Genomic DNA, 24,968 nt, shown 5'->3' with positions numbered 1-24,968 from the left:
GAGTCGGGGGCTGGGGAGCGCAGGGCGGGCGGAGCAGGGCAAGCCCCTGACCCTGCTCCTCGGCGGATGCTCTGGGCTGGAGCAAGCCCCCAACCCCACTCCCCGGTGGGAGCTCGAGGGGCGGATAAAAACGTCTGACGGGCCGGAAGCAGCCCACGGGCCGTGGTTTGCCCACCCTGGGACAGATTCTGCTCCCATTTCAGAGACGAGAAACCTGCCCTGGTAACGGAGGACTTGCTACAAATTAGGGCTGGTCTACACTGGGGGGGGGGATCAATCCAAGATACGCAACTTCAGTTACGCGAATAGCGTAGCTGAAGTCGAAGTATCTTGGATCGAATTACCTGGGGTCCACACGGCGCGGGATCGACGGCCGCGACTCCCCCGTCGACTGCGCTACCGCCACTCGCTCTGGTGGAGTTCCGGAGTCGACGGGGAGCGCGTTCGGGGATCGATATATCGCGTCTTAACGAGACACGATATATCGATCCCGGATAAATCGATTGCTACCCGCCGATACGGCGGGTAGTGAAGACATACCCTTAGTTGGATCTAGATTTACCAGGGTGTAACCGCCTGCAGCCTCCGGGCTGCCATTGCAATGGAATTCCTCTGCATTTACCATAGTAGATTTTGTCCCACTGGCTTCAAAAGGAAATACTCTGATTTACACCAGCTGTAATTGAGAGCAGGATCTGGCCACTCTGTGGGGTTCCTCTGGATTTACCTGGCTCCAATCTGAGGGTTGTATTTGACCCTCCTGACTGAAATATTTTGGCCTTACTTCTGAGGCCCCCACTGCTTCCAGCTGTGGCTACCCAGCCCAGACCTATTCCCACGTGCCATCTGGTGCTGGCAACACTGACTCAGTCCACTTAGAAGGTCCCTTCCTGCTTAGTTGCTGACTGCTGGTGTCCTTTGAGCGCAGCAGCAGCCAGTGGCAAGGCGACTGGTTCCAGGAGGCTGTGAAACAACACTCACGGAAGGCCAAGATGACCAGGTGATTGTGCTCGTCTCAACTTTTGGGCACTCAGTTTGAGACACCCTGAAAGGACCTTCCAGGAAGGGCTGAGAACTCACCCTCTGAAAATCAGAGGTCTTTAACATACCTCGTTGTGGGCACCCAAAAGTTTGAGGCACCCAAAATCACTTAGCCACTCCAGAAAACCTTCAGAAAAGCTTAGGCTGGGTGTGAGCACTGGACAGGAGCAGCCGTTATGCCCCTGCCCAGTGTTACACAACCTGGATTCCCCCATTCCCACATCTGCCAAGGGTCTATATGCTCTGGGGACACACACAAATAAAATAAGACTCTCTCTCGGGAAGCTGGCATCCATTAGCGAACATCAAACTCATGATTAAAACTGAGACTGAAAACGACACAACTCGTTTTAGTGTCTTCACTCCAACATGGCTTGTGTCTCCACAGAGGCCAAAACCTGCAGAGGACCTTCTGGGCTCCTCTGAAAAGCTGCTTAGACTTAAAATACAATTCAAAAAACCCAACTACTGTTGTTTCCATAAATCCTTTGTAACCATCACTGAGAAACAGGCTGGAATTCCTCTCTTTTTTCCCTTCCTACTTTGCTTCTGCTTTAGCCATGGTCTGCTCCGTGCGCTGGATGTGTCCAAAGGTGTCCGCGGGTGAAGTCCTCTTACTCGCCCTTGTATGTTTCACAGTCCTGGCTGTCACGGAGGCATCACCATGTAATGGAACGAGTGCTGGCAACCAACCCGTTTGAGCTCTGTCCCATGAGGGTGGAAAGAGGGCTTGGGAGATGGAGAGCAGGAGGATGACGCTCTATCATGGCCGACATTTCCCCACGTCCTGCCTTTTGTTTTTCATTATTGTATTTTTTTTATTCCGTCCATTATTATTCCCCTTCCCCCCTCGCCAGTCGCACTAGCTCAAAGTCCGAGTGCAAAATGCATGTTTGGCGTGAACCCTAAACAAACATTTGCTTTCCATCTTCCGGCACGATGCTATCTTGTCTCCAGTGATTCCAGGTATTCCAGTGCTATGTCGTAGCAGAAATGATACTGTTCCTTTAAGAAGAAGAAGAAAAGAAATGCGTGAAGAGCTGCCCAGCGTAAGCCCGTTGTATTGCACAAGGGGTTTTACTGGTCCTAGAAGCCTATGAATATAGCAGAGCAGGAACCAGACTTTGCAGTTTCACAATTTTGAAATTTCTGTGGCTCCAAAATAGAAGGAAAACAAGAAATTTCTAAATTTCCTGCAAAATTAAATTCTGGGGGAAAAAATGCTTCAGCTCTATTAAAACCTTTTGTTCCAATTTTCACTTTTCCCCATTAATTAATTCTATTATAGTACTTACAAAAATTAAATGAAAAGTCAGTTCAAAATGGAAAATCAAAAGGTTCTAGTTTGAATAGGTTCGAATGCGATAATTCAACTTCAGAGAAATGCTTTTTGCCATTTTTCTTCCCAAAAGAATTTTCATCATTGGTGACACGTTTCCACAAAACGTTTCACGTTTGACAAAATTGGTATTTTTCCAGTGGAAAAACCATTCCTTCCGAGCCTTTCCAACCAGCTCTGCGTCTGCTGCACGCTCTTGAGCGCCATCTGCTGGCACTGTCAGCTATGAACTACCTACTTACACAGAGCCAGACAGTGCTTTTGGGGAACACTCTCGTAACATTACCAGAGGTGCTAGGACGAGGGGTGCTTCCGCACCCTCTCGCTTGAAGGGGTTTCCATCATATACAAGGTTCAATGGCTCTCAGCCACCCCCACTCTACAAACTGTTCCAGCCCCCCTGAACATTACCCATTCATTCAAAAAAAAGAATGCACTTGACACTGGTGAAAGGTGTCAGACCTGGGGACTAAGGTCCTGGATTATCCAGCCTTGGCAAAGGAAGCACAAGCATCCTACAAATCACCTGGCCAGTGCAGCTCGGCCCTGACTCAGAAGACCTATAATCTAGGAAAGAAAGGGGAGCTCAGTCTGTTCATTTCTCAGCCTCCCCACCAAGTCTGCCCACAAGGGAGCCAATTCGTGCCAATTGTGGGGGAGGGAGGAAAGGGCTTTGCCGCATGGAATTGGTTCCTCATTAGTGTCAATGGCAGTCCCCACCTGAGACAGGACGAGACACGAGGTCAGCCAGGCGCGGGGGATCTTTGCTGCATCTGTGCATTTTGGCTCCAAGCCCACCCTTGCATGTACGAAATAGGGGACTGCACGTGCCAACAGATGCGTGCATATATAAGCCCCACTAAGGCAGCTGAAGGGCCCGATACTGGGAATACTGGCATCAGGGGAGTCTTACCGTTCCCATTCAAGGAAGTGAGCCCTAAACAAACGGCTCCCTGCAGCAAAGACTTACAGCCTTCCTCTCGGTGCAAGGGGTTGGATGCCTCCACCAGGAGCACAGCTGCGTCATTGCCGTTCCCTTGGTACAGGGACAGGTCATTGGTACCTGCGCCAGTCTGGGTTGAGTGGGCGCAATGAAAGTACCCTTGTCTGCATATATTTTGTGGCTACAACTTACGTCCTATGTGAAAATTCCCCTGGCTAGAATTGCTACCCTGTGCATTGATTTATCTATATTTAGAAGATATACAGGATCTTATTTTCCCATTAGAGGAAGGGCTAAAAATAACAACTTCCCCTCTTAATGGGAGGATTATTATGTATTTATTTAGATAGGCCCTAAAGTTTACTAGTATCTTTCTGCCCTGGACAGCGTACACTCTAAGAGCACGGTCGTGCATGGATGCACCGAGTCAGGCATCAGCCCAGGGTGACAGAGTGGCTCTGGTGCCTTTAACGGAATGAGCCCTTTTTCCACTAGCAGAGCATGTGCCCATCTACTCCTCTGGTTCCCAACCCCATTTGGGACTCAATGCTCAACCCCCTGATCAAAGCAGGACCAATCCCCAACTAAATCATCCCAGCCAGGGCTTTGTCAAGCCGGGCCTTAAAAACCTCTGAGGATGGAGATTCCACCACCTCCCTAGGTAACCCATTCCAGTGCTTCACCACCCTCCTAGTGAAATAGTGTTTCCTAATATCCAACCTAGACCTCCCCCACTGCAACTTGAGACCATTACTCCTTGTTCTGTCATCTGCCACCACTGAGAACAGTCTAGCTCCATCCTCTTTGGAGCCCCCTTTCAGATAGTTGAAGGCTGCTATCAAATCCCCCCTCACTCGTCTCTTCTGCAGACTAAACAAGCCCAGTTCCCTCAGCTTCTCCTCGTATGTCATGTGCCTCAGCCCCCTAATCATTTTTGTTGCCCTCCGAAGGACTCTCTCCAATTTGTCCACATCCTTTCTGTAGTGGGGGGCCCAAAACTGGACCCAGTACATCACAAGCAGAGGATAGCTGTGACTTTGGGAGGGGGATGAGCTTTGGGACCCTCTCAGAGCAACAAGGATCCTGTTTGCATGCAATTCCCTTTGCAAACACAAAGACAGGAGGGGGCACAAAATCCCATGCACAGGAAATCTATGCAAGAGAGCTAAGTGTTTCTAAAGCACAATCCTCCAGCAAGCTCTGCGGGAAGCATCAGTGGGCCTTCAAAAAGAATCCAATTAGCCGCGCAGAGGGGTGGGTACCACTAGGCTGGCCCAGGTGTGTGTCGGGGGGGTCCCGGGGGAAGGAAATCAAAGAGAGGAGGCAGCCGCAGAGATTAAAACCACAGAATGCTTTTGGATTAAGGAAAGGGATTGTTTCCTTTTATAATAATGTAAAAATAACCCCCCACGGGCAGCCAGTGTGTCGGGTGGGGGAAGGCCCACGGGGAACCGCAGCTAGTCTGAAGTGGAGCAGATCCCCTGACTTCAGAGAGGCTACCCCAATTTGCCCCAGTGGGAGATCTGGCCCACAGTGGCTCCATTAGATTGAGTTTCCTAGAATAGACATTTCAGGTTCATTTAAGCCTGGGAGAAGATTGTGTTCTGATCCGAAATGCTGCTTTTTTTGTAATACCTTTGGGCTTGACGACTTCATGCCTGTCACTGCTCCTTTTTATTACTTGTTCTCCCCCCGCCCAACCCCGGTTTAATTCCTAATGCAAAGCACATCCCTCCCAAAGCCATTTCGGTTTTAGAGCGAGGGATTTTATAATCCAGGCAATGCGAACATGCTGGCCACCTTGCTTTGAAAAACGCAACAAACCACTCGGATTCCTCTCGCAAAGTGATAAAACCCCCGGCTTGACCCCTGTGTAGCTCTGACCCAGATGTAGGTAGGGTTGCCAACTGTCTAATGGCACAAAACTGAACACCCCTGCCCCACCCTCTGCCCCGCCCCTTCCCCGAGGCCCTGCCCCCGCTCACTCAATTCCCTCCTCCCTCCTTCGCTCGCTCTCCCCCACCCTCCTCACTTTCACCGGGCTGGAGCAGGGGGTTAGGGTGAGGGAAAGGGGTGAGGGCTCCAGCTGGGGGTGTGGGCTCGGGGTGGGGCTGGGGGCTTGGGGTGCAGGAGAGGGCTCTGGGCTGGGGCAGGGGGTTGGGGTGAGGGGAGGGATGAGGACTCCAGCTGGGGGTGCGGGCTCGGGGTGGGGCCAGGGATGGGGGCTTTGGAGTGCGGGAGAGGGCTCTGGTCTGGGGCAGGGGGTTGGGATGAGGACTCCAGTTGGGGGTGCAGGCTCTGGGGTGGAGCTGGGGATGAGGGTTTAGGATGCAGGAGGGGGCTCCAGGCTGGGGCCAAGGGGTTTGGAGTGCGGGAGGGGGTGTGGGCTCTGGGGTGAGGCCAGGGATGAGGGATCTGGGGTGCAGGAGGGGGCAGGGGTGTGTGGGGGGGGGGGGGGGGCTTGGGAGGGAGTTTGGATGCGGGAAGGGGTTCTGGGCTGGGGCAGAGGGTTGGGGAGGGCGCAGGCTCTGGGCTGGGGGTGCGGGCTCTGGGGTGGGGCCAGTGATGAGGGATTTGGGGTGCAGGATGGGGCTCTGGGCTGGGGCAGGAGGTTGGGGTGCGGGAGGGGGGTTCGGGGTCCCGGTGGCGCTTAGTTCCCAGGAAGCTCCAGCCCAGGAAGCAGCCGCCAGGTCCCTGCAGCCCCTAGGCGCATGGGCGGCCAGGGAGGCTCCGCATGCTGCCCTCGCACCCGTAGGCACCGCCCCCGCAGCTCCCATTGGTCATGGTTCCCTGCCAATGGGAGCTGCAGAGCTGGCAATCAGGGTGGGGGCAGCGCACGGAGCCACCCTGGCCGCCCATGCACCATGAGGCTGCAGGGACCTCGCGGCCGCTTCCGGGAACCACGCAAAGCTAGGTCAGGTAGGGAGCCTGCCTTAGCCTTGGGCCCCCACTACATGGGCTGTGGCCACACCTCTGGTTGCAGAGTAAATGCCCCTGAGCTGGCACTTGGCCATGATTTGCTTGTCTCTAGCCTTAGCCCCGCTGCGCCGCCCGACATTTAATAGCCTAAAATCTCCTGGTTTGGCTTCAGTAACCTCCGGGAGATAGAACCCGATTCCGGGAGACTCCCAGCGAAACCAGGAGGGTTGGCAACCCTACTGGCTGCACCGTAAACACACCCTCCATCCTACACACAGCTCTGCACTTACCTCCTCATCTGCAGTACCCGCTGCTATCTGGTCCCAGCTCTGCCAGTGCACCTCATTGCACCTCCATTCTTCCAGCCCCTCAAGTGCACACACCCAGAGCAATGCGAAGTGCTCCCCTCCTAACCTACAGCAGTCAGCCAGTCACATCGAAAGCAGCAGTGTCCTCCTTAGAGTAGCTTTAAACCCACCAAGCTGATCCCCTTCACGGAATCCGGAGTTGTCCTCAACTTTGTTTACTGCTCTGCCTACCTTTGCATCATCCGCAAATTTTATCAGCAGTGATTTCACTTGATCACTCGCCACTGACTGAGATCAGTCAGTTAGCCAGTTCTTACTCCATTTCACATACGCTTTACTGACATTGGATAATGCTAATTTTCCAATCAGAATGTCATGTGGTACAAAGTCAGACGCTTGTATGGCCTTTAAGTACATTACCTCTACGCAGTGACCTTCGTCAACCAAACTCGTAATCACCTCAAAGAACGAAATCAAGACCTATTTTCCATAAAACCATATTGGCTGGTATTAATTATATTCCTTTCCTTTAATTCTTTATGAATTGAATCCCATATCAATTTGTCCATTATTTTGGCCGGGATTGATGTCAGGCTAGTCAGCCTACAGCGATCTGGGTCATTCCACTTGCCCTTTTTGAATATTGGCACATTAGCACTCTTCCAGGTTTCTGGAGCTTCCCCGGTATTCCCAAACTTATTAAAAATTTACATCAGAGATCTCCTCAGCCAACTCTTTTAGGACTCTTGGGTGCAAGTTATCCAAGCCTGCTTCTTTAAAAATGTTTATCCCTAGCCGACATCATTCAACATCCTCCTTGATTACCAGTGGACTGGAAATCCTCCTCCTCCCCCAGACATCATTTTCACGTGCCACAAACACATCAACACGCTTCTTTCTGAATACAGAACAGAAATATTTACTGACCACGTCTGCCTTTTCTGCATCGCGATTAACGGGTTTACCATCTCCATCCTAGTAATGGGCCTAAACCATTGTTAGGATTTCTTTTGTTCCTACACAGGAGTAGTTAGGTTGTGTTTAGCAGGTGGTGTGTGCATGATGGGTTCTGGTGCTCGGAGATAGAAAAGGCAGGGCCACCACAGGCGAACGCAACCCACTGGAGGCCCTGTTGTCCCTGGCAGGATGTGAGTGACTCTTCCCCGTCCCTCGTATCCCACCCAGAAGATGGGTGGGCAGAGACCCGAGCCTCCCAGTGTCCTGTGGGGCTCTGTCACAGCAAGGCACTGCAGGCGGGATCACGTGGGACTATGTCCTTGTTCAGCACCGTCATCCTGCGCACCACGGCGTGGGAGCAGGGTGGAGGGGTGCAGTCACCCCTGGCCCCGCTGCGAGGATCAGGTCGCCACCCTGGGTGGGCGACGGGTCTGCTCTGGTAGGGCGTCTGGGTGACGCAGCGCAGTGCCGGACCCAGCCGGCTCAGCCCCAGGTGCCTCCCAGCCCATTCTCCAGTCTCCGTTCAGATCTGCACTCCCCGAGTTTGGGGTACGAATTCACCCCCAGGGAAACTCTGCTGAAACCACCAGCACTGGCCTGCTTTGGGGGCCAACCAATCTGGCTGCACATGGTGTCCATCTGACAGTGGGCGCATCAGGCAGGTGCCATCAGAACAAGGAGACCGGCCTGAGACCAGAAAATGCTCCACAAGGCTGCTCCCCTTTGCTCCTCAGCCAGAACCCCTCCTAACCCCCAGGAACAGCTGGAATCATATCCAGTGAATTAACTACAAACCGCCCCCTTTGTTCTTCAGGGACTGAGCCCAGCAATCACACTCCGAGGTCACTGCCTCATACTCTGGGATGCACCCAAGCCACATGCAGCAAGTGGCTGAGGCAGGGGCAGGAGGTGCCAGGCTGAGACGAATCCATCCGCGCTGGCTTGGTGCTTGTCTCTCCCAGCTCCCTGGCCCAGGCTGGATTAACTGGACCCCAGTGTGCCTTGGCTGCCCAGCAAGACTTTCTGACACGTGGGAGGCAGGCAGAAGGGACGGGGGGCGGGAGGGAGTCGTTCAGCACTTACCAAGGTCTCGACCATATTTGGCTTGTAGTTGCGGAGGGTCTTTGCAGCATAGAAAACATCCACCAAGTTGTGACACTTGATCATCTCCAGGATCATGGTAGAGGCACAGAATGTGCCGCTCCGACCACCCCCATTCCTAGCGGGAGACATACACGGAGTCAGTCAGTGGAGAGCCAGCGCACGAGGAGACCCATAGAGCAGCTGCCCCAAAAGCCGCCTCAGCGAAACAGAGCAAACCAACTGCAATGGCTGGCCTCTTTCCCCTGAGGATCTGCTAGCGTTTGACAGGCTTTAGTGAATTCAGCTCTGTGATGCCGGGAGGTAGGAAGTGGAGCATGGAGAGGCAAATGCCAATGCTTTCAACGTGGGGGCCTTGATAAGTGGCTTGATATTCAGATTGCAATGAGAGCTGCCAGCACGCAATGCCTCTGAAAATCAGGCCAGTTCCAGTCAGGGTGACTAGTTGCAGGCACCCGTGTGCGCATCAGACTTGCTGCAGCGGATAATACCTTCCCCTTTTCAGTGAGAAAAGACGAGCTACTGCCAGAGTGAGGAGTCGGAGAAGCAAGTCAAGGAGCAAACGGATTCCTTAGAGCCACCCGTCACCAGGACGGGCCGGACACCCCGGAACTCCAGAGGATGCAATGGCTGTGCAAACGGTGCCACAGGCCCCTGTACCAGAGGGCTGGCGGGGAGCCGGGGCTGTAGCTAGTTTAATACAAGGTACCAAGTGTGGTCCTGGCAATTACAGAGGCGTGAACTTTTCTTCAGGGCTGTGGAACTTGTTTCCAACTCACCACAGTGTCTGAGCCCCTCATAATCTTTACTGTCTGAATCCTCAGGATGCCCCCTGTGAGGTAGGACAGTGCTGTTATCCCCAGGGGATGGGAAATGGAGGCACAGGGACTAAGTGACTTTCCCAAGTCTGGGCTATAGCAGGGAGTTGAACCCAGGCCAGCACCATAACCATGGACCATCCTGCCTCATCATCCTCCTGTTCTCCCTGCCAGGGGCCTGTTAAGGAAGTTAAGTAGCTCTGGGGAGCGAGGCGAAGTATCGTCCTGGATCAGAACCTGACTCAGAGACGGAAGACAAGGGCTAGGAATTTTCACTCTGGCAGGGGGTGAGCAATGGGGGACCTCTGGGGTCTGTGGTAGGAGCCTCTCATTGAGATGAGGGATCTCACTTTGCTGTCTCTGGCGTATCGGAAAGAATTTGAGGGTGGTTTCTGCTAGGAGCTGTTCACACCGTGCGTTTCCTGGCCGGGCCGGCTCCCCTAGAATTCATGTGGTGGTGGTCTGGGTTTTCCCTCTGCCAGGCTGGGCCTGACTGAACTTCTTACAAAGCAAAGCTGTGACCTGACACCGCCCCAATGTGATACAGACATTCTCCTAACTCCAAACTGACCAAACTGGTTCACATGTGGTGGGAAGCTCATTCCCAGGCTGGGGCCCCATACCCCAAGACTTGTCAGAGGCGCTACAACGAGGAAGGCTGGGGTTTGGCAGATCATCGGGCCTGGACTCAGACCACGGGGTTCAATCCCTGGCTATGCCACAAACTTCCTGTGTAACTGGGACACGTTCCTTTCTCTCTCCATGGCTCCAGTCCCCCTGTTCGCGCCCCCTTTATCTGTGAGGTCTATTTGGGGTAGCGGCTGCCCTCAGAACCCAGTGTATTGCTCACGTCCCATCGTTCGGCTTAGCGCCAAACTCCACTGGGTACATCCTGCCTCCACCTGCGAAAACATCAGCCTTGCCAGACACACTGGCCTCTGATTTATCAGCCTCCACACCCTCCTCCTCGCCTTGCTCCCTCTCCTACCTCCCGGTCTTCATCTCCTCAAAGCTCCGAGGGGGCGGGGAGCCGTATTTTACAAAGGATGCTCTCAAATTAGCCTTAGACTAATGAAGATGGACGAGGCTGTAATTAATTTTTGATTAAAAGCTCGCCTGCTGTCTCTGTCGATTTGAAAACTCATCATGCCCTGGTTCTGTGCGCGCGCATGCCCGTATGCGTGCAAATGGACGGAGGACGGTTGAGCGCACTCGGAGTGCGAGCTCGGTAACCAGCCCTGCTGGAGAGCACGGCACCGCAATCACTCAGCCGCCACCTCCATCCCCTTCTCCTCAAAAGCCTGGCAGGTTCCCGGGGCCCTGCTCAACGCCCCCCAGTAATGTCAGCAGCTTCCATTCTGGCTGCAGCGGGCCTGGGCCTCAGCTGGTGTCCAGGAGGGGTGGCTCCACTGAGCTCAACGGATTGACACCGATTTCCACCAGCCAGGCTAGCGAGGTCGGAGCTTTGGGCAGGTGTTTTTTAAATGCCTCAAAACGCGCCACAGGGATCAGAGGGAATCCAAGATGGCAGCTGCCAGATCCCTGCACGGCGCTGTGCGTGCACTGAACTGCATCCACGGTGGCTTGTTTAGAATACAGACTTCACGCCCAGGAGGGCCCTTGGGCAGCACTAAGGGTGGGTGGGTGGGCTGATGGGGGTCGCTCCCCTCTAGTCCTTTGGGCACGTGGGCTGGCGGGAGCCGCTGGCCACCAGCCCTGGTGAGCAGGCTGTTGTTTTCCAGGGGCTACTCACAAGCAGTGCACGATTGTCCTCCCGTCGCCGCTCTCCTCCTGCCACTTCTCCACTTGGGCCAGCAGGTGCAGGAACGACTTCTTGGAGTCTGGCGTATCCCTGTACGCTGACCACCTCAGGTACTGGAAATGCCGGACCATCAGGTGCCCTTCCTGCAACTAGAAGAGGCCCATCAGTGTGTGAGTACGGCCCCCTTCCTAGACGTCCTCCTTGCTAGTCAATCATCTCCCCAGCACCTCTGCTAGTGCATCTCAACCCTGATTTGCACTGCCTGGCCATTCCAGTCACAACCCCCCAAACACACACGCAGCTCTGACAATGCACCTCACCCTAACCTGTAGCCCCGCTGCTAGCCCCATCCTGGACTCCCCACATAATGCACCTCAGTCCTGCCCTGCAGCCACCCCTGCTGTTGCATTCTGGGTCCTAGCCAGGCTGGATGCAATAGATTACCCCGTAAGTACTCAGCTGAAAGCACCTACATTTATTCATTCTGCGTTCATGGCAAACCTCTTGAAACAGAGCCATCCGGCCAGGGGGCGGAGAATGGTAAGAATGCTCTTTAATACCCTAGTAATCTAGTTAGCTTTGCAACCTAATGCAGTTAGAAGGCTCCGGGAGGAGAAGGATTTATATGCACAAAGCTAAGTAAGCCTGGGCTTTAGCCAGACGGATGAGGGGCTCAGTTCTGACTCAGAAGATGAAAATACTCTGGGAATGACGCCTGGCTTGTGCAATGAAACACCGGGCCCAGCGCTCCACTTGGGATTGCTGTTTTCAGCGACAAGTATGTGAGGAGGGGAGGAGGGCAGGCGAAAGGGAAGGGAGAGAGAAATCTAAGGCAGGTTGTTGGATTCCCAGCAAACAGCGCTGGATCTTGGGCTAGGATCCTAGATACCCAGGTGGGATGGAGCCAGGCACCCGCTCTTAGTTCTATAATCAGCAGGGCCAGAGAATTCCCACTCCCGACACCCAGCTCTGTGGCAGGACGGGCTGAGCTCATGTTTGCATCCCAAAGGACGGTGCAGCATTTGGCAAAATCAGCTCAACGCGCGGTGCGCAGGGCTCGCTTTGCCCCCGCTGATGTGCACACAGGGCCCGATTCTGCTCCCACTTACACAGATGTGAAGCAGCAGCAACACCACTGACTTCTGGATTTACGCCCAGGGCCAGGAGAGGAGAATTTATTCTCCAATCGCACAGGGAGCAGTGTCACTAACACACACACACACACACACACACCCCTCAGTATCACACAAGCATACCCACGCACGTGGGTCCCAGTATCACCCACACCACACAGAGCAGCATTACAATCATACACAGCCAATAGCATACCTACCTCAGCTTCACAGTTACATGCGCCCTCCCACACACACTTTAGACATAACACCACCTGGAGCAGCACACACAACTACACGCCACACACGCTCTCCCCCACTCCACACAGCAGCACCCAGCAACCACCCTCAGACACACACAGCAGCAGCCGCACAGACCAATTTGATTCTCTAGTGTGAACGCTTTCCCTTTAAAGCAGCCCAGGCAGGAAATTGCTCCGTCTAGTTCATGATACAACTTTCCAAGCCCAGATAATCTGGGGAAGAGGCGACAATTCAGTGCCCTTTCCGCTGTCTGGATTGAAGAGCCTAGCTGCCCATTTCACCTGGGCTGCTTGTAAGTTCCGGAGAGGATCTGATGTTGACGTCCATGTGTGACACCCTGACACCCCAATATTCACCACTGTCATGTAACTCGGATATGCTTTGTACAAAGTGCACCTTGTGAGGTATCATTCGAAAAGTCTGGATCTGCTAGACATTAATATCTCATTGGATTGTATGTGCTATCAGCGTATGTGACGTTATGAAGTTTGGCTATGCATGTGTTACGGAAACACGGTGTGAGGATGAAAACACCCACAAGCCGCCTTTCAGGTACAACAGTAAAAAGGCCAATGTTAATGGCGTACTGAGGAAATGCACGCAAGCACAGGGATTACTCCAGGAACTGTGTACAATAGAAACCTCTCAGAGACAGCACGACACAACGGGAACTGTTCGACCCAGGTCACAGGAAAAGAGCTCTCCAGCAAGTGGGAAGAAGATATAAAAGGGGGAAATGGCATCATGATGGGACCTCATTCTCCCTACAACAACACACCTGGAAACACCTGAGGAACAAAGACTGAACGGGGGGTAGTGATGGCCACAGGCTAAAGGGATTTCTAGCCTGTGTATGAAAACCTGGGAAACCCAAGCTGCAAAGCAAAGGCAGCTTGTGCCTTAAGAATTTGCCAGCCCGTTTATCACTCAGGGTGAGAATTTGCTAATTCACATCCTACCTATCTAGTAGGTTAAGCTCAGTTTGCGGTTTTGTTTATTTACTAGGTAATCTGCTTTGATCTGTTTGCTATCACTTATCATCACTTAAAATCTATCATTTGTAGTTAATAAACTTATTTTATGTTTTAATCCAAACCAGCATGCGTTTGACTAAGGAGCCTGGGGAAAATCTCAGCTTGGTTATCACAAGTGTGCACGGTCCTCTTCACACTGAGGGAGAGGTGGACCAGGTGTTAAACCCATATACTGGCCAGATTTGACCAGGGCAGGACATACTGCTCTGGGGTCCTAGGCTGGGAGGCTGGTAGATAAAGAGCCTGCGTGTAACTGCAGCTGGGTGTGTCCCTACCTGTGTGAAAGTCCAAGCTTGGAGGGCTTTGCAATTTGTCACAGTGGCACAGTGTGAGAGGGCGGCCAGGCTGGTGGGTCAGAGGGCTCGGTGGTACCCCAGTTCTAGGTGGCACCCTGGGAGGGACCCTTTACGCATGCCATTTAGTTTCCCCCGCTGGTCAGTTTCCACTGAGGCAGCACGGCTAATGACCTGCCTGCAGTTATTCTGGAAGTCACCTGCCAGACAGGTGCTGGTGGGGAGTGGACATTTTGCTGACATATGGTACCCATTAAAAATAGCCCCTGGGGCTACAGGAAAGGAGGAAGCCTGAGGGTCAGGGGCTGTCTCTGTGTTGATCCAATTATGCAGGACAGCAAACGGAGACATTAAAATGCAACTGAAGCACCCAGGCCCGTCAGGCAGACTCGGCTCTGACATTCAAGTTAGAGGCTAAATGAGATCTGGGCTTGCTCCAAACCACTGTTGAGTGCTAGCGACGGGCAGACCTCTAAATGATTCCGTTCAGACATGCTCCGGAAAGCATGGATGTGTCTTTGAGTCTTATCCAGACTTCTTGGGTCTGAGATTTAGGACAGAAATCTGGCCAGAACAGGCCTCCTTACAGGATCTCAGCCTTTCCCCTTCCAGCTGGAATCCAGACATGCAAGAGGGGAAAGTGAAAAATAATGAGGCAAGGGGGGGAAAAGGGGAGCAAATGTCTTCAGTTCTCAGAGGAACTGCCAGTCCAGATCGATCTGACGGCCATTTAATGCACTAGCCTGTCTCCAGCCATGGCCAGTGCTAGATGCTTTGGAGGAAAGTGCCAGAAACCACATAATGCGCAATTATGGAATAATCTCCACACAGGGGAAGGTTCTTCCTAAATCCGGGTAGTTCACCCATCACGAATTTTAATGTAGCCATTGGTAAATCTAGCTCTGTGTAGGCCTATGATAAGAATATCTGGCTCTCATCTAGTGTTTGTCATCAGCAGATCTCAAAGCGCTTTACAAAGGAGGTCAGCATTATCATCCCCATTTTGCAGAAGGGGAAACTGAGGCACAGGGCTGTGATGTGACTTACCTAAAGTCCCCCAGCAGGCCAGTGGAGAGCCAGGAGCAGAACCCGGACCTCATGAGTCCCACCTTATCCACCAAGCAACAATGCTTCCCTTAGTAGCAGCCACGGGGCCTTCTGTCTGTCCAACCTCTGACCTCTTCTGTCTGTCTATGGTGTGCCAATCAGCATAGTGCCTGGGCATGTCTACTCTCGATTAGTTCTGAACCTTTGTTGAGGTAAAACCCCTTCCTTGGAGAACCGCCCCCACCCCACAAACACAGTGTGTGGCCAATCCAAGAAGCAATGCACATGCAGTGAAAAACTCCCTCTTGACCGCCAGAAATGGAAACCCAGAGCCGGCCAACAGCCCTTTCACATATCAGACTCCAGCCAGCCAGGTAGTGACGGCAAAGATTTCTCCTGCTTGACCCCAACGCTTCTCCCGGGATCACGCCCCACCTGCTAACTGTTCCATCCCACACAGGGCACAAGGGCTAGTGCTATGGGAACCTTTTGCTAGTTTAAAGATTCCACTCCTGCCCCATCTTCATGGCCTGCTTTCCCAGTTAAATACGCCCATTCTTCTCCATTCCTCTCCAGAAGATCCTATCCCTCCCCCATCCCATTCCTTGCCCATCATGTCACTGTATTTTTCTTCAGATAAGGGAGACCAGAACTGGCCGAGGTGCACTGCGAAAGCAACATGAAGTACGTTAAAGGTCCTGCGGTCTTTTTCTCAGCCGCTCTGTTCTGTCGGTTCCATTGTAGCAAGGATAATGATTCTGGGGGCTCTCAGTCTCTATGGTATGGCATAAACTGACCACCAGATGGGACCAGGAAGCCCTTCCCCTAACGCACAGAGATGGGTCTGAGTTCAGATGCAAACTCTTCACTTTTAAATTACTTTTACCCCCTTACAGAGCAATGCCAAGTGGCTACACAAACCAATCATGGCAAGCAGGGAGTGCATCTCCCCCACACTAGCCTGCCACGCTCTGTCCATGTGCACCCTGCTGATGCGCGGACGGACACACACAAACACGCACACTGCTCCCTTTGAAAGAGGACTAGCTCGAAGCACATTAACAAATGGTTCGTGTGCGTCAGCCGGGTGCACACGACAGTTGGGAGAGTGTGGGGTAGATTCACATCCCAGCTTGCCGTGAACTATATGTTCGTGTCGGCCAACCCTTCGTGGGAAGGAGAATCAAACCCTTCGGGTCTGGGATTCTGGCCTGAGCCCAGCTCTGGTACTGCACAAATAGCCTGTTGTGGTCATTGTGCATCACCCAGCGCTGGCCACGTTCACAGAGCAGCTCCTAGTCCAGTGGGTGAGAGTGCCTCCCTTCCTAGTTAAGGGTCTGATGCGGTGGGAGCCCACTGAAACCAATGGGCATTTGGCCAGGAGTGGGACTTGCTTCTAAGCTTGATTCCAGTCTGCAGCTCCCCTCTGACCAGAACAGCTGCAAGGAGACAGACACTCCCGAAGGCTTGGGCTGGTCTTCATGAGGGACACTTTGTCAGCAGGAGAGGGCTGGGGACTCAGGGGGTGCTTATGTAACAATCAGGGTAACTTGGGAGAAGTCTAGTGGCAGGATGCCACACCACCAGCTAAGGGGTCATTTAACCCAGTATTCAAGTGAAATTAACCTGCCACATAAGGCTGCTCTCTGGGGGAAGGGGGCGTATTCCTAAGGGCAGCATTTCTGGGGCTGGATGTGCACATGGTATCTGGATTTGCCTTCACCTCCTCTTTTTTGTGCTCTTGAAAACACAGTGAATTCCCTCACTCAGCTGGTAAAGCTGGGCTGGCTTCAGCATCCAACTGGTGCAGTCTCTGCAGCCACCCGGGAGTCCCCTCTCCTGCTGCAGGGGACAGCCTGGAGCTCCAGGCTGAGCGATCATCTTGGAAAGGTGAATATCTTTAGATCAGCTAACACCCCACCCCACCCCAGCGCCCTGGCATGACAACCAGATGCGCCCCCCTCCTCACCCGTGTGATGTTCTGCACCCGGAAGAGGCGAGCCACGAAATCCTCATCAGCTGATCGGGAAACATACTCCACTTCTATCGGCCCGTACTGCTGGAGCCCTGGCTCCGGCCAGTACTGTAAACAGGGCTGCAGAGAGAGGAGAGAGAAACAACCGTGTGTGACACGCAGGCGTGCGCGGCAGAGGGCATCACGCAGGGGCACCATGCGGGGGTGTGGGACACTGGGCGCTGCATAGGGACATGGGGCTCTGGCATGGGACCCAGGGGCACAGTGCAAGGTCCCCAGGCAGGAAGACATGACACTGGGCACCAGGTGTGGGACACGGCACAAGGGTGCTTAACACAGGGCACATGAGACAGGCTATGGCACGCAAACACTGCCCATGCTATCCACAGCACATTGCTGGATGGAGCTGACCTTTCTATACCGACAGGTCAAAGGTCAGAACCTGCCCTCGTTTTAGGGTGACCAGATAGCAAGTTTGAAAAATCGGGACAGAGGGTGGGGGGTAATTGGCACCTATATAAGAAAAAGTGCCAAATATCAGGACTGTCCCTATAAAATCAGGACATCTGGTCACCCTACCTCGTTTACACCCACGTGGTCCTCTCCAGATGTCAGCTGAGCAGAAGCCTGTGAGAAGTCTGCTGGGTGGGGTCACACAGCGCTGACCGCCGCCCGATGGAGCAAGGTTAGCCCCGCCTCTGGTCCCACCCCTGCGGGGTGGGGCTGATCCTGCAGCCCACTGGCTTCAATGGAAGTATGGGCAGGAGGACAGGAGGGCCAGGCCCTGAGCGATGACCATGTGTCATTTTGGATTTTATCTCCCTGAAATCAAAGGGAGCTTTGCCATGGACTATATTGGGGCTGACTCCAGGTATTTGCAGCTCGTGTAGACACGCCTGAGCTGGCTTTGATCTAGCTAGCGTGGGCACAGGAGCAACGAAGCTGAATCATCACAGGCCGCCTGAAAGCCTGGGTATGCGCTTGGCCGGCTAGCCTGGGTTGCCACAGCTTCCCTATTGTTCCTCGAGCTCGCGATCTCTAAGCTAGCTCCGGTATCTCTACACGCGCTGCAGCCACATCTCTGACTGCAATGTAGACATCAGATCAATCCCTTCCCAGATCCTTGGTCACCCTCTTCAGTTCTGCACCTCCTCCCACGGCGGGGAAAAGCAGATCCCGGCTCAGAAACCACCACAATGGCCAGGCAGGGCAGATGTTCCGGGGGGGACTGGCTGCTGGCAAGGCCGCCTGGCATTGTTCTTTCTCACGCCCAGGAGCGCACTTGATGTATTGCTCAATTCGGGGTCGTGGATGCGATTGTTTTCACACCACGCCAGCCGGGGAGCCGACATCAATAGAAAATATACGATGTTTGTCACTGCTCTTTAACAGAACATTTAGCATTTCAGGCCGGCCGACGGCCTGGGTCTAACTGCATGGCAAATGTGTTTGAGAAATAATTGGTTATTAATGGGGGCTATCAATCTCCGTGATCTCTAAGCCTTCTAGACACAGAACTATAATTTGGATATTAAAACTTCCTTCAGCAAGACATAGTTCAAGCGAAGGATTTACCCTCTAAGTCACCTCTCAAAGCTGCCTGTTGTAAAGGCTGATTTATTAGCTGTTGGTCTTAAACTGGTAAACATATAAAAGCCGGCACATGGACACCGGTGAAGAACAACCATCCCGGGAGACGGCAGAGGGGCGGAAGGAAGGAATACGGCAGGTAGAACGCACCAGGGGAGGGTACACCCTGGAGACTGGGCTGGCCCTTGCTCAAAGGAGAGGAGACAGTATGGGAGAGCTGCTAGCAATGCAGGGTGGGGCTGAAATGGGGAGCAAAGCGGGGTGGGGGGGAATGTATGGGCACCTGCAGAACTGAGCTAGGGACTTGTGCCCAAGGTTGCCGTGAGATGTTGGGAACGAAGCAAAGGGAGGAGATGGAGAAGCAGAAATGCGGTCCCCGCTCCCGTCCCAGTCCCTCCCTAACGCCATGCCTGGAATTTCTCTAGCTTTGGAATGGGGTGGCATTACAGACTCCGACTGCAGAAGCCAGGCCTTGATGGGATGTCGGAGGAGGGATTAACTCCATAATATGCCAGTGTCTTTAGAGGGCCAGATTTGGAAACGTGCGCTCACATTTCCCCCATAATGCGTGCGCGCGCATGGAAATGCGATTGCACGTGCAACATGCACCGTTGTGCACACAAGTCCCTGTCCTCGGCCACAGGCAGACATTTTTGCAGGCACTAATGTCTAAAAATCTTCCCTACTGTAGAAGACTGAGTGGGGGCGGGGATCAATTGTTCTCCATGTGCACAGGACAAGAAGTAATGGGCTCAAAGGGCAGCCAGGGAGATTTAGGTATAGGAAAAATTGTCTAACTAGAAGGAGAGTTAAGCTCTGAAACAGGCTTCTCAGGAGGTTGTGGAGTCATAGTATAGAATGTCAGGGTTGGAAGAGACCTCAGGAGGTCATCTAGTGCAACCCCCTGCTCAAAGCAGGACCAATCCCCAGTCCTAGTCACTGGAGATTGTTAAGAACAGGTTGGACAAACCACCTGTCCGGGATGGTCTAGGAGGTTAACTTGATCCTGCCTCAGCACAGGGGGCTGGACTTGACAACTGCTCGAGGTCCTTTCCAGCCCGGCATTTCTATGATTCTAAGCACATTTTGCTACTGCTCCGACATCTTAGACAGAGAAGACAGAAACGATCATAATGCCAGTGTGTAATTCCATGGTCTGCCCACATGCGGGATAGTGCGTGCAAAAGATATATTAGAATTGGAAAAAGTACAGAGAAGGACAACAGAAATGTTTAAGGGTATGGAACAGCTTCCGTTGAGGAGAGATTAAAAAGGCTGGGAAGAGACGACTTAGGGGGATATGATCGAGGTCTATAAAATCATGACTGGTGTGGAGAAAGTGAAGAGGGAACTGTTATTTACTCCTTCTCATAGCACAAGAACCAGGGGTCACCCAATGAAATTAACAGGCAGCAGGTTTAAAACAAACACAAGGAAATACTTCTTCACACAACACACAGTCAACCTGCGGAACTCATTGCCAGGGGAAGTTGTGGAGGCTAAAAGCATAACTGGGTTCAAAAAAGAATTCAAGAAGCTCATGGAGGATAAGTCCATCAATGGCTATTAGCCAAGATGGTCAGGGACACAACCCCATGCTCTGGGTGTCCCTAAGTGTGTGACTGCCAGAAACTGGGAGTAGACGACAGGAGATGGATCACTTGACAATTGCCCTGTTCGTTTCATTCCCTCTGAAGCATCTGGCACTGGCCACTGTCGGGAGACAGATACTGGGATAGATGGACCATTGGTCTGACCCACTATGGCCGTTCCAAGGGCTCAATCCTGCAATGTGCCAAGTGTCTGCAGCTCAGAGAAAACCGTGGGTGGCAGCGTGGGGCAGGGCACTGGATCAGGAGACCTGGGTTCTATCCCAGGCTCTGCCACTGACCTGCTGGGTGACCTTGGGAAAGTCACCTCCCCCCTTTCTGTGCCTCAGTTTCCCCATCTGTAAAATGGAGATACGATACTCACCCACCTTTGTAAAGCATTTCAAGGTCCAGGAATGAAAAGCGCTCTATAAGAGCCAAGTATTAGCATTAGTAGAGCTGAGATTAACCTCTCTGTCCCCCTGCCTCCTCTCTAGCAGGGAGATTCAGAGCAGGCTAAAGAATGGGGCTAGCCAGAACATTTGATTTCACAACGTACTATGGTCAGAACTCCCTCACCCCTCCCCTTCTAGTGCGGGATCGCTCCCTGCAGTCTGGTCTGCAGCGCTCTGTTCCTCCAGTACTCAACAGTCCTAAGAGTGATGGAATCCCCAACACTTAGGAAACAAGATCGCAAATTCTTTGGGGAAGGGACCAGCTTTTTGTTCTGTGTTTGTACAGCACCTAGCACCTGGGCCAGGACTGGGGCTCCGAGGTGCTACTGCACTGCAAACAATTAATATTTCACCACTATTCCCCTTCCTTAGGAAACTAACCCAGCTTAGGAGATTCTCCTGCCAGGATCAACCTTGGTGTTCTACTTCTGCTTAATTTCAGATCATATTAACGTCCCCCCGCAAGGACCCTGTGGATGCAGTGCCCCTCTTCAGAGAAAAAATAGGAACACTGTATACTATAGAATACATAGTATATAGCTATATGTAAGAGAGAGAGAGAGAGAGAGAGAGACAGATGATTAGCTATAGAGATAGATTATCGACCTATCTAGCTCTAAATATTTTACCTGCCTATTTAGCTCAGCGTAAGTGTCAGACAAAGGAAAGTAGAACTTCATTTGGGGCCATTTATTCCATTCATCTGCCTATTTCCTGTGAACATTACAACTGCAGTTTTGGGTCATTTACATTAAGTGTCTAATTTCGACTCATAAAACAATCCGGTTAATGAAGTCTTCTCCAGACAGCCATTAAGAGTCTATAAGGCTAATTTTATGTAAAAATCCAGTAAGTTTCCTCATCGAATTAACATTACAGACCTGTAATGGGCTCTTAAATCTGCTCTGGCCTCGGCAGGAATGTTCTAGGAATCCCTGTAGGGGTTGGTACACCGGGAGAGGCCAGGAACGGTTCAAATGCTGACTTCTAGCCCAAGGGTACTGTTTGGTCCCCTCGCTACGGTGGGTATGTAATGGATAGCAAGTCCCACCTGGCATGGCAAATTCATACTGTTAAACCCACGGGAAGGTCGTTATTAGAGAGTATCGATTTAAAAAGCAACATTTGCAACCCTCAAAAGTGCTTGGTAGAACTAAAGGTGAGTGCGTAGGGATTGGAATGCAGCCTCCTCTGGGGTGGAACAGCTGGCTGACAGCACACAGGAACACCACCCAACAGCTGAGGGTAGGGAATGGAGGAGAAGGGTGGTCTTGTGGGTACTGCTTTGGAATGGATGTCAGCGCTCAGCTCACTTCCCAGCTTTGCCACAGACTCCACGCGTGAACTTGGGCAGATCACTGAATCTCTCTGTGCCCCAGTGCCCCGCCGATAAAATGAGGATAAATACAGTTCCTTTCTCGCACCCTTCACCTTGTCTATTCAGCTTGTGGGCTCTTACCATGTGTGTGCGCCATGCCTAAAACAACAGGGCCCTGATCTTGGCTGGGATGCTGTAATACCAATGTAATACGATGGCTAAGGAAGTGCCAGACTCCCCATCCCCCCAGGCTGATTCACTGAGGAGAGCTGCTTACTGCTGTACCCAGCTCATGAGTTTAGGCTTTAGCTTCCCTATTCTGTGTGCTGCATCGGGAAGCTGACCAGCTAGCTCTGTGCAGCAGGTAGCATGTTGCAGAGAGCATCAGGTTTAGGACAAGCCGGGCCCAGGGAGGCAGGCCAACAATAACAACTAAAGCCGTAGTGGTGTTTCAGTGGGAGGAATGCAATGACCCAGGCCTGCAGAAACGCAGACTTGACGCAAGGGCCAGCGGCAGGGCCCGGGGAGGGGGCGCATCGGTGCCACTCACCCAGGCGGAGTTGGACTGGTTAAGCTGGTTGAGCATGACGATGGAGGTGCATCCGTAGTCGTACACCAGTCTCCAGAAGTCCGCGGTGGTGCTCTGCAGAGGGTGCAGGGTGACGACGAAGGCCGCGCTCTTGGTGTAGCTCTGAAGGGGAGCAAGCACAGAGTGGAGAGGACCACGTGAGCTCCTTAAAGCCACACAGAGCACGGTGGGGTGGGGGTGGAGGTAACAGGCCCCCTCTCCCAAAGAGCTAAAGGGGAAGGATGGTTTTGTGGCTAAGGCTGAGATGCTGGAGATCAGTCCCCAGCCCTACTGCAAGCTCCTTGCACCTCCCGGACTAAACCTGGCGCAGAGATCTGTCGCGGGAAAGTCCTGGCCAATGAATAACACCGTCTCAAAGGCCTGATCCTCTGATCCAATTCACCGATGGGACCCTACTGACCGCAGTGGGCATCGGACCGGGCCTTAAACCCCCGGGCAGTGAACGGTGCAGTGTGTTGCATAGGGAAGCTGACCAGCTAGCTCTGTGCAGCAGGGAGCGTGATGCAGAGAGCATCCGTTTTTGGACAGGACTGGGAAATCGGGGCCCCATGAGGCAAGCTGCAGAAGGAGAATGGAGCGAATGTTCCGACTGTGCTTTTTGCCCTGCAGTATCAGTAGGAAAAGAAAAACAAGCGTATTGGATCCTTGTGACAACCTGAGAACTCCCTAGCCCTGATTTTCCCCCCGTGCCTACGCTGGTGTAAATCAGGAGTAGCTCCATTGAAGCCAAGGGAGCTAGACAGTGTGAAACCGGTGCAAAGAAGTGGAGAATGAGACCCACTGGACCCTGGGGCTTGTCTGAAACAACCGCTCAGGGGACCAAGAAAACTCAGCAACATAGCGGAGCAGGGTGTTCTCGTCAAGTGGAGCGGAGCTGTACTCAAAGGCCTGACTCTGATCTCAACTCCACCTCCATTGCTTTAACATCACTGACTTCATGGAGCCACTCCTGAGTTACACCGGAGCGTGGGAGAGCAGAATCAGGACCGAAAGGTTTGCACATATTGGAGGGTGCTCGCTGAAGACAGGTTGCCCGATCAGGATGGCTTCCTGTACAGGTACATAAGCAAAAGGGGCCAGATCCTCAGCTGATATCAATCAGGAGGCTCTATGGGACTTCAGTGGAGCTGGCCCAAGGACCTGTTTTCTCTGCTTTGTCAAGCTTCTTCTCAGCACTTTAGGGGCAACAGGGAACCTGACTCTCAGGGCAGATCTGAGCCCTGGCAAGGGTGGCCCACGCCCGCTGACGAGACTCCCAAGGGGCTGCGGGCAGCTGGGCGTAGCAAAGTGCGGCACACGATGGACGCCACTCTCCTTGTGCCCACCTGCCCCAACACACACACACATCTTACGCTGGGCCACGTGTAAGTGTTGGGGATGGCACAGGAACTGGGCAGGGTGGCTCTGTGCCAGCCGGGAGCTCCAGCAGGCCAGGGGCATTCTCAGTGCCCAGCTCCACTTTCGGGCCCCTTCGCGGCACTCAGGGGGCAACACAAGGGCATGATCGCACTGGAGAACCAGGAGTGAGGAGCCTGATTCAGATCTCCTTCCTGCTGGTGTAAATCAGAAGTTAACAGAGGGACATGAATGCAAGCGACGTGAGAATGAGGCCCTAGATGCCCAAGGCCCTTGTCCTCATTCGGGGCTCGGCCCCGGCAAGCCGAATGGTTTGAAAACGCGTCTTTACGTTATCTCAGCCCCTTGACATCCCTTGGGGGAGGGGGGACACTTTTCACCCTCAGATCTCTCAAACACAGAGTTTTATTCACCTCGCTGAGGGGTGGGGTGGGGAGGGGAATCACCTCTAATCCAAGCACAAACATGAGAAATGTCAGCCCAGTGGATTTTTTCCCCCCAGAAAGTTACACACTCCGCAAGGGGCGCAGAACGAAAGTGCCTCTCAGTTTTGCTCTCCCGAGGCTGTAATCTCTCTGGGGGGTGGAGGGAAGCTTAGAGGCAAGGCACCACTGAGGCTTTGCTACTTGCAAACATTTTCTGAGGGTGAAAAAAAAGACAGCATGAAAGACCCCGCTCCAAAGGAAATTGCGCTGCTTGTTAACACTTCAAAAGCAGCAAGTGCTTTTAGGGGCACCTGATGAGAGAGAGGACAGACAGTGGAGTGTTGTCTGGCTCTTGTTCGCTGGTTCTCCACCCCCACTAAAGGACCCTTGAAACAACACTCTGTGCACAAGTGACAAATTCTCGACACTCACAGAACATCTTCGCGCCTTCGGATTTCTCCTTGAGCCTTATTTTCCCAGGCAATCTCCCTGCCCCCCAGGGGATTTGGGCTTGATTAACATCGGCTGCCTTAAGCCCCGGGTGAGTTTTCAAAAATGGAGGGAGGAGATAATAATTTCAGAAATGGACCTTTGCGTCTGAAACAGCTTTCTTAAAATGAGTCCTTTTAAAACGTCTCAAACCCGACCCAGAAGGGGGTTGCAAGACTATTGTAGGAGGGTGTTGGGACCGGCGGTTGCTGGTTGGACATCCAACTCCGCAGGCGGTGCTGCT

The 24,968-nt window shown here is 52.9% G+C and overlaps 1 protein-coding gene across 4 annotated transcripts in view; it reads right to left on the bottom strand.

Moving 5' to 3' along the window:
- Nucleotides 1-1,365: 1,365 nt before the first annotated feature.
- PTPRU (protein tyrosine phosphatase receptor type U) overlaps nucleotides 1,366-24,968 on the bottom strand; it is a 275,704-nt gene continuing 252,101 nt past the window's right edge. For all 4 annotated transcript variants that reach the window (XM_034753847.1, XM_034753848.1, XM_034753849.1 and 1 more), the window contains 5 exons: nucleotides 22,416-22,556; nucleotides 16,908-17,033; nucleotides 11,180-11,337; nucleotides 8,591-8,726; nucleotides 1,366-2,046 (listed from right to left, as the gene is read on the bottom strand). In XM_034753847.1, coding sequence (XP_034609738.1) covers nucleotides 1,984-2,046; nucleotides 8,591-8,726; nucleotides 11,180-11,337; nucleotides 16,908-17,033; nucleotides 22,416-22,556 — 624 coding nt within the window. In that variant the 3' untranslated portion in view covers nucleotides 1,366-1,983. The remainder of the gene's footprint in view (nucleotides 2,047-8,590; nucleotides 8,727-11,179; nucleotides 11,338-16,907; nucleotides 17,034-22,415; nucleotides 22,557-24,968) is intronic.

The sequence above is a fragment of the Trachemys scripta genome, chromosome 20 (assembly GCF_013100865.1).
Source record: "Trachemys scripta elegans isolate TJP31775 chromosome 20, CAS_Tse_1.0, whole genome shotgun sequence".
In the NCBI taxonomy this organism is placed as follows: Eukaryota; Metazoa; Chordata; order Testudines; family Emydidae; genus Trachemys; species Trachemys scripta.
Note: the sequence above shows the minus strand (reverse complement) of the source record. Positions and strands in the feature narration are given on the sequence as shown.